This window comes from Mandrillus leucophaeus, unplaced genomic scaffold, assembly GCF_000951045.1.
Source record: "Mandrillus leucophaeus isolate KB7577 unplaced genomic scaffold, Mleu.le_1.0 Scaffold156, whole genome shotgun sequence".
Taxonomy (NCBI): domain Eukaryota; kingdom Metazoa; phylum Chordata; class Mammalia; order Primates; family Cercopithecidae; genus Mandrillus; species Mandrillus leucophaeus.
In genome coordinates, this window is record NW_012101543.1 from 1,979,537 (window position 1) to 1,989,669 (window position 10,133).

Genomic DNA, 10,133 nt, shown 5'->3' on the forward strand with positions numbered 1-10,133 from the left:
GAATTTTAAGAAATGCATATATACTATATGTATGAAGAAAAATAACCATATTTGAGTGAGGAGGCATGAGGGATAGTTGCCTTTTCATAGACTTGCGGGAAGTCTTAAGAAAAATAGTGCATTTGAATATAAAGTTTCAGATCTCCTTGGTCCAAATCCCTCTTGAGTATTAGCTGCTGGTATCAATTTATGTCCCATACAGGACTTTTGTTCAAAAGCTTGACTCTTCCCTACTAACCACCTCATGCCTAAAAGCCCTAGTTTTAGGGTTGAACCTATTCTTGTCTCTCCAAGTCATAAAGTTTGACTTTTCCTATTCATAGCTCCCCTGAAGGCAAAATGACAATAAACTCAGGAGCACTGGTTTAGTGAAACAACATATTGATCTTTATCTATGCTGAGTCAGCTCCAAATACCACTTTGAGCACAAAATCCAGGGCTATTTTATTAGTTGCAAAGACCAGTTTACTCAAATTAAGGATATGGCAGATTTAACAATGTAGAAATTTTCAAGGGGCACAAACATACCAAATGTGTGTACATGTGCCAAATGTATGCACATACACATAACTATCTGAAAAATATGCTGAGTAGTACCATAGTACTAATATTATTTTAATATTTTGTTATATTCACCTTACATTCCTGACTTAGTTATCCCAAAGATTTTAAGTCCAGCTTAGTTACTGAGTTTTCTTAAAGAAATACCTTCAGAAGCTGTCAGCAATCCTTGTTTTCAATATTTACAAAATCAAATTCAAATAGTTTATTTTCTATACATGAGTTTAATATTTCACAATACACCTCTGTGAATACTTCTTGCATGTAAGAATAAAGAACATTTTCGCTTAATTCAAATTATATAAAATAAGGGTAAGTATTTATTCCAACAAAAGAGCATCGCTTTCAAATGTGGGTTTACAAGGCGCGGCTAGGGCAATGAGAATCAATATTCATAGTCTGAATGTTATTTAGGATGCTTTCTTGCTCATAAGACAAATTTGGGTACTTATCATTTTTTGGTGTTAAGGTCATTAATCTCTCTTTACATCAACATATTTCCTCAGAAATACTCTAAAATAACATGAGCTATTTAGGAATAGGAAATAAGTGTAATTATGTACAAGAATTCAGCCTCTTAGTGTTCATTTTAAATGACAAGTATACTCATAATAATTCCTAAGATAGTAACTAGCAGATAGATGGAATCAAATATGTGTAGAGAGAATAAATAATTAATATACAGAAAGTTTGATTTCCTAGGATATGGGAAGAAAAAGCCTAAACGTTTTACTGTGTCATAGACATTCAGTTCGTTTAACAACTGAAGCTTCATAGACGATTATTAAATAAAACATAGGTAGTGCTCATATTTGGAATGTTACCAGATTGAGAAAAACACCTGGTGTGTACGACCTCAAATGAATAATTCCTGTGCTCATACTATAAGCATTGTAATTCCCAATGTGGCCTGTTCTTAGAGCACAACCCTTCTCTCCACGTTACCCACCTTAGGGTCCATGCCTTTCATTTCTCTTTCTCTTGGTATGGTAACCTTTCTTCTTATCTTTTCTGATATCTAGAATTCTCAAACAAAAATTCATTTTTTATTTCACTTACTTATTAAATTCCCACCCTTCTTTCTATTCTTTTTTGCTTTTTCTCTCTTTTCTTTTTCATTTTCTCTAGATAGCACCATTCGACAAAATTATCATATAGGCCACTTAAGAGTTTTAAATTTTCTACTAGACACAATGAAAAAATATACAAAGAAACAGGTAGAAATAAATTTTAATACTACAGTTTCTTTAACTCAATGTACTTCAAATATTATTTTAATGTGTAATCAAAATCATTGAGATGTTTCATATTATTTAATATGACAAGTCTTGAAAATCTAGTGTGTATTTTATGCTTATAGCATTTCTTAATTAAAAGTAGCCTCATTGCAAGTGATTAGTAGCTGCTTGTATTCACTAACCACTATACTAGACAGCATAGCTCTAGATTGTTAAACACAAGCTGATCAAAATTGTGGTCTTGCCATGTATAGTGGTAAAAGGAGTAGTTCACAGCTCTTAGAAAGTGTGATGGAAACTCTATGTCCTTTAAACAACAGCAGAGATTTAATCTTAACTGATAATTCTAGTACAATATTATTTTATGAAAATAATTTCACCTAGAATTCTAGAACTAACAATAAGCCAGCATTCAAGGACAATGTAAAAACAGACATTTTCAAAAATAAAACCATTTTACATCCATAAATTATCTCTCTAAAAATTATTTAAAGATGTACTTCAGCAAAATAAACAATGAAGCCCTATGGAATACAGATCAATGGTTAACATAATTACTTAAAAAGTTCTAAAATATAGTTTAAAAAAAAAAGAATGATATTAGTAGAGGCTCCTTTATCTATCTCTGCTTGCTTCACTTGCTGGATTAACATTCTTTATTTCCTTTACAAAACAGAATGATTAAGGCCCATAATTCATGGTTTGTTCTAGAAGAGTAGTTATCAAACATTTTGGTCTCAGAACCCTTTGAGTACCTCAAAAAGAATTTTTGTGAACTTTGTCTATCAATATTTACCATGTTGGAAATTATAATTGAGAAATTTTTTAAGTACACATTTATTATTTGGATTAAAAATAATGATAAACTTGTATGTAAATACACAAAACATTTTTATTATAGATACTATATATTGCAAAACAAAAATAATTTGTGAGGAATGTAGCATTGTTATGTGTTTAGAAATCTTTTAAATGTCTGGTTTAATTAAGACCATTGACTGTTTTTCCCTTCAGTCTGTTGCACTATCATGATTGAGTGGAAGTATGTAAAGAAAATTTAACCTCATACAAATATGGATTTGCAGAAAAGATAAATATCTTAGTAGTCTTTTCAGATAATTGTGAACATCTTTCTTTATTACTACACCAAAATCAATAAGTAGTAATCTTTTAAAATTTAGTTACAGTGTGGAATATTTTAAAATATCAATAATTTTCACACTAGGCTACTTAGAGTCCATTGGTCTGTCTTGCCCTATTGATAAACCTCTTTTTACCCATGCAAGATTTGAAACATCATGGATTGTCACTTTAGACAAATATGTTCATTAGATTCTGCAGATCTTCCAAATGTTGCCATATTTTATTATAAAATATCAAAAAGTACATTTTTTAATATTAACATTTTTCTCACCAGAAAAGTCTTTATGTATTGGCAAGCCGGCAAGCTCATAGTAGAAAATATAAATTTTACAAAATTCTTATTTCTGAAGTTGTTTTCCTTAAAGTGACGAGCTTAGCTTGTTCATTTTTGACTGCCAAACACCTGTCTGAATAACCACGGTTTCTCTGTAATTCTCTCATGTAGTAAAATTGTTTGTTGCATGAAAAAAGTTACTTATCTTGCCACTCAAGCAATTGCAAGAGGGCTTTTCCTGAAGACAAATTCTATATTATAGTATGTAGAAATGCTTTAACTGTTTTTCCTATATGTTCATATAGAAAATTAAAGACACATGTGTTTAAGGATTTAGATTTGACAAAATTAATATTTTTAACCATTTTATCGAGGATATTTTTAAGTGACACTGATTTTTATTTCCTACAAGTGCATGTACACCCGAGAAGTGTCTCTTGTAGCTCCAGGGTTTTGTAGACAACATTTGGAGAACTGCTTCTCTAGCATAATAGTTTACTATAAAGTATATTATGCCCATGCACTTTTGCTTTTGTAAGTTGAGTTGTAAATGTACCTAGAGTCAGTTGTGTTTATTCCTGAATATTTTTATGCCAGTTCTATTGTTATTTTATTTAGGTAAATAAATGAAGTATTTACAGAGTGATGAAATATGAGTGAACAAAGAAAGTCAGTGTTTCTATGAAAATTGAGTTAAAAAATTTTAAAGATAATTAATAAAGGAGAGCCATTAAAAGCTATTGTTGTTGAATTCAATGTAGAGGAAACAACTTAGACTAGAAAAATAATTATAAAAATCTAAAGTGATTTTCCATCAAGTTGTTCTTTGACTCTGAGAAATTGCTCCACATTTAAGAAAGTAGAATAGGCAATTAAAGATAATTACTTATAGATTTGTTTTATATCAGAAAGATGACACAAAATTGTTATCAACTGACCCTTCATCCAATAGCAAAGACTTGCTGCTAATATCAGAACTTTGGCTAGTAAGAGGCTATTTAGTTATGTTTAATTTAAAAATAAACTATTTTTAAGATATCTGTCTTCTTTATAATTCCCAACTTTAACTTTTTTGATCAACGAATCTACTACTTTTTATATTTCATCAAGTAAGTGATAAAAGAATCTGGAATTAATATTTGAAGTGATCTCTACTTGAGCAGTTGTAAGGTTCTAAGAGAGAACTGAATTGAAGTCATATTAAGCTCTAAATTTTATTTCAGAGTATCTGTCACATAGCAATTAAATTGAAATTACAACAGAAAAGATTTAAGATATGTTTCATTTTCTTTAAAAAAGGCAACCACCAGAAAGTAAAAATATGTTTATGAATCTCAAGCCTCTAAAGATAAATAGAGAAAGAAGAGACTCAAAAATGGCTCAAATAATTCCAACACGTGAAGGGAAATAATTCTAAAAGAAAAAATATAGTTAATATAAACCTAAAGTAATATAGCAGAAGGCACTACTATGTCTTGGATAGTTGAGACTTTTCTGATTAAAAGTCAAAGTCCCAAAAATGAATTAAAAGGAATTTATAGACTAGAGACATGACTAAAATAAGATTCTCTCATTTAGAACAGAAATATGTGTGTTGCCTATTTATTTCAGCCTACAAAGAAAGTGTAATAAGCTCTTGGTAATTATTTTTCCAGAAAAGGGGAAAGGGAAAATTTTTTCTTATCTCTTTTATTTTGTAGAGTTGAGTACAATTTGGATGTATCCCATGAGAATATATTCCTATAATATAATTTGAAAAAAAATTACAGAGAAAAAATACTTTTTCAACATCTGTTATTAACCCAAATCTAATAATTATGGTGCCAGACTCCATCAAACACACACATATACAGACACACACACACACACGTGCGCGCGCACACACACACACACACAAGGACATACACAATGAAGCAAAGGTAAGGAAAGAGCTAAGACCTAGTTTTTGAAAGCAGTAAAATTGGCAGATGTAGCAAATAAAAATACAGGCTATTCAGTTGTATTTCAAAGTCATAGATATTTTTAGTATATGTTTCATATATTATGCATAGTTATATTAAAGGTGTATATATACATATATTTATATACTTATATAAAGGTGTATATATACATATACACACACACACACACGCACACACATCTAAACGGTATTAAGGTATTATATCTATACATCTATCTATATCTAAATATCTCTATATGTATATAGATAGACACACACCTATATACACCTATATGGTATAAAGGGGAGTGTGTGTATGTGTGTGTATGGGTATGAAAATATGCAAAGAAACAGGTGGAAATAAATTTTAATACTACAGCATATGTGTACATATATATATACACACACCTTTAGTATAAATATGTATCAAATACTACATGAAATATATACTAAAAATATTCATTCATTGTTTCTCTGTAATTTATATATACTAGATGTATTAGTCAGTGTTCTCTAGAGAGACAGAACTAATAGGACAGATGTATATATAAAGGGGAGTTTATTAAGGTGTATTGACTCACACTGTCACAAGGGGAGATCTCACAATAGGCCATCTGCAAGCTAAAGAGCAAGAAAGCCAGTCTGAGTCCCAAAACCTCAAAAGTAGGGAAGCTGACAATGTGGCCTTCAGTCTGTGGATGAAAATCCAAGAGTCTCAAAGCTGAAGTACTTGAAATCTGACGTTTGAGAGCAGGAAGCATCCAGCATGGCAGAAAGATGTAGTCTGGGAGGCTAAACCAGTCTAGTCCTTCCACGTTTCTCTGCCTGCTTTTAACCTAGCCATTCCAGCAGTTGTTTAGATCATGCCCATCCAGATTAAGGATGAGTCTGCCTTGACCAATCTACAGACTCAAATGTTAATCTCCTATGGCAACACCCTCACAGACACACTCAGGAACAATACTTTACATCCTTCAATCCAATCAAGTTGACACTCAATATTAACCATCACACTAGACATCCAGTATATTATCTGGCAATTCTAGGAAAAAGTATACACACAGGTGGATGAAATAAAGAAAGTCAGTTTTAAGTAAGCACGCAGTAGCCATACATGAGGCTGAAGTCTTTGCACTGGTGTCAGAGTGCAGAATCAAGACTTCAACATACAGAGAAAAGGAATCTTTGAAAGCACTATTCTTAAGTCACTTCCCGTAGCAGGAACAGGAAAACAGAGCTCTTAGCATGGAGTTGAGTAGAGGGAGATGAAAGGACAGGAACTTGAGTACATGTGATAGATTGTGAGGATGGCCCTCGAAGCAGACATTTGGGAAGGGGGAAGGAGAAATCGGCAGTTCCAAGAACAAGTGAAGAAAAGCAGGGGTCATGCCTTTTGTCTAGATTGGCCGTGTAAACAACTCAGGGAACAGTGTAAGAGCCCTATGGATATCCCAGGGACAAGGATCTAGGTTAGACTAATAGTTGGAATAGGAATAGGCATTGAATATATGTCATGAACACACTAACATTCACCATTTTGGCTAGTAGATAGGTAGGTACTAAGTTTTTTTAAGTATTAAAAACAACATGTTAAAATAGAAACATTTAAAAAGAATTTACTATATAGTATAGTAAATTCTATATAATTATTCTACATAATTCTATATATTTTTGTTAATTCATTTTGCAGATTAATGGTCTATTTGTCTGGCATTGTTGGAAACAAGTTATCCCAAATATTTACTGAATTTTCCATATAAGTAAAATTATCATCTTAAGGACTACAAGTATCTCATATACTTTTTTTTTCTCCTGAAATCCTTCATATGTTTAAGGCCCTTTGAACAATGTGCATTAACATAACTCATCCTTTTCTCAATGACTAAGAGTCACCAGAGATATCAAAATTTAAAGCTGTAAAGGGACTTATACAGTAGAAGCCCTTCATTTCACAGAATAATCAAATTGTGTTTATAAGCAATATGTTGCAAAATAGTAATTCATTGTGCTCTTCAGTTAATTTGTGCTTGGTAAATATTTATAGGAAGAAAAGAAAGAGAAAGGAATGGAGACAAATATAATAATGCCAGTAGAAATCTCTCAAATAGGTATAATTTTTTTGTTTATTCTGCTTGTCAACCCTTTGTTGTAGACATTACTATTCCAACTCTACAAGAGAAAATATTGAGTTTCAGATAGTTTTAGTTTAATTGGCCTTCCTAAGGTCATCGAGCTCGTAAATCTGTCTCTAAAGCTCATGACATTTTCACCACATCCCATTGCTGTGAGATAAGGTCCCCACACAGACATAATGGCATCAGTTAGACCACCCAGAAGCATGCTGTCATCAGCTTTGAACTCTGAGATGGCTGGGTAAAACTAACTTAGAATACGCAAAGTATTATTTAAAACTTATTGTGATAATTGTAAAGGTGTCTAATCATTTAATCATTTTCTAACTTATTAATGCACATAAAAATAATTTCAGTATTCATCTATATCTATATATTTATATTTCCTCTCATATTATTCATTTATACACAAAATATATAATGCATATATAGTCACAACACACACACACACACACACACACACACACTCAGCTTACTTTTACCAAACTAAGTTCCAAAAATAAAAGAAAATGAAGTCAGAGAGGAAAACACATATTTGGGGATATTATGGGAGGATATGATTGTGTTCATTTTTTCTCTTTCAGTGATCACTCTTTGGGGAGCCACAAAATGTTTCAAAAAGATAAATCTGTTATTCAACTCCACCTGCAGAAAAGTAGGGAAGCTCCAGGAAAGCTATCTCGAAAGGTAAGACTTTCTTACTTTTGGTTTCAACTAGCAAACTGACTGTTTTAAGGACAATATTTCTAATTTTTGAACTATTGCCAATTTGGAATTATATAGCTTAATTAATACATGTGTATTTAAATATATCATTGAAAAATGATGAAATATATAAATATAAATACCTGTTAATGATTTGAACTGATGCAATAACATGAATGCGTTACTACAATCTTAGTGTTATGGACTGAATGTTTGTGTCCCCCCAAAATTAATAAGTTTAGGCCCCAGGTGATAGTATTAGGAAGTGGGTCTTTAGGAGGTATTTAGTTTTAGATGAAGTCATAAAAACAGAGTCCTTATGATGAGGTGGTAAGTGCCCTTATAAAAAGAGTTTAGAGCGTTCTCTCTCTTTCTCCCTCCTCCTCCCTCTCTATCACTCTCCTTCTCTTTCTTCTCACTATGTTAGGATACAGCAAGAAGGAAGCTGTCTGCACACAGGAAAAGGGCCCTGACCCTGATTATAAACTTTGAAGCCTATAGAATGAAGAGAAATAAATGCATGTTGTTTAAGCCACCTGGTCTCTGGTATTTTGTTATAGCAGCCCAGTCTGACTAATACACTGAGTATAACAAATCTGTTGGTTTCTTTCCAAAATCATTTGTGAGACACTGATTAAGGTTATCATATTTATACTTTTCACATATCTTCTTAGAAGTAAATGAAATAGAAAATGTAATGGGGAATCACTAAATCACTAAAGGCAGAAAAATAACTTGTTTTCTGTGAAGACTGTTTATGTCAACACAGCTTAAATTAGCACAGATAAACTTTCATTATATATATAATAAAGCTCCCTAGAAAAGGATAACTATGCTTTAATGATACAGTTTCATGCTGTTAGATGTGAATTTTACTCCCTGTGTCATGTTGTGAGTTACTTCCAATTCAAATTGCACAGTATGCAGTGAACTTTGATATTATGGCAGTTTTTATGTGTAGAATCTTAAATTACTTACTTTAAGCAAAAATCCTCTCACCCTGTCATTTATATTAGTTAACAGATTTCCAGTGGATGATTTCTTTTTTTTCTAGTATGAAATGTTTCATCATAAGAAAATTTCAGGTAGTACATTAGGTTGCAATATATCTACGTGGAAAATAACATAATGAGGCCAAAAGAGAGTTGTTCAGAAATATTTTTTGGATCTTGTGTTCAACTTAGCTGCTGTTGACAGCTCCAACGCTATACATCTGAAATCTCCAGGAAAACACATTATAAAGTGCAACTGACCCCGTCAGTTTTAAACTTAAGATTCTTCAAATTGCCCTCAATGTTGAGAAAAAAAAGCTGAAATCATCATATTTCATTGGAGCATGGGGGAAGAAGATAAAATATATTATTCTAATTTGGATGCTGCTAAAATAATAACTTATTGATAGTAATTAACAAATCACTAACATTTCAGACTCATGTAAATTAAGGTCTGTTTAAAAACTCATGTAACTATTATTCTGATATAGGCCATACATTTAATGTCTGAGACTTTAACATTTCTATCACATTTAATCTTTTCAATAATTCTATAAGGTAAACACTATTAAAAATAAGGAAACTATATCACAGGGAGGAATCAAGACTTTCCCAAGATTAAAATCATGAAACTGATGGGCGGAGAAGGATAGATTTGAGCACAGTCAGTGAGTCTTCAGATCCCATGCATTCCTACCAACTTATATGGGAAATATGCTCAGAATTTGCAGTATATTCTCAAAAGTTTTGGATGTGTGTTTCAGGTCAAAATTCTAGCTTTATGCAGGCACATGTGTGTGTGTGTGTGTGTGTGTGTGTGTGTGTGTGTGTGTGTCTGTGTGTGTAATTTTTTTTCCACAGCTAATATCCATGTAGCTCAAAGTCTGGGGCATGACAGGTGATAATAACTAACCATATTATGTATATATTAGGTGCCAATTGATGTTCTTAGTGCTTTAAATGAATTAATTGATAGTAGCCCAAGAGCAAAGAATAAATACAACTATTCTTCTATCTTATAAAAATAAAAGAACTGAAAAGTTAAGAGATTATTTAAATCATCCAAAGTCTCACAGCTAGTAAATAAGGGTGATGAGATCAGAGCAAAACTAATCTGCCTACAGATCACACTATATGATAATGTTGACC

The 10,133-nt window shown here is 31.9% G+C and overlaps 1 protein-coding gene across 3 annotated transcripts in view; it reads left to right on the plus strand.

Annotated features, from left to right (window-relative positions):
* PIK3C2G (phosphatidylinositol-4-phosphate 3-kinase, catalytic subunit type 2 gamma) overlaps window positions 1-10,133 on the plus strand; it is a 415,055-nt gene that overhangs the window by 41,340 nt on the left and 363,582 nt on the right. For all 3 annotated transcript variants that reach the window (XM_011975453.1, XM_011975454.1, XM_011975455.1), the window contains exon 6: window positions 7,872-7,974. In XM_011975453.1, coding sequence (XP_011830843.1) covers window positions 7,872-7,974 — 103 coding nt within the window. The remainder of the gene's footprint in view (window positions 1-7,871; window positions 7,975-10,133) is intronic.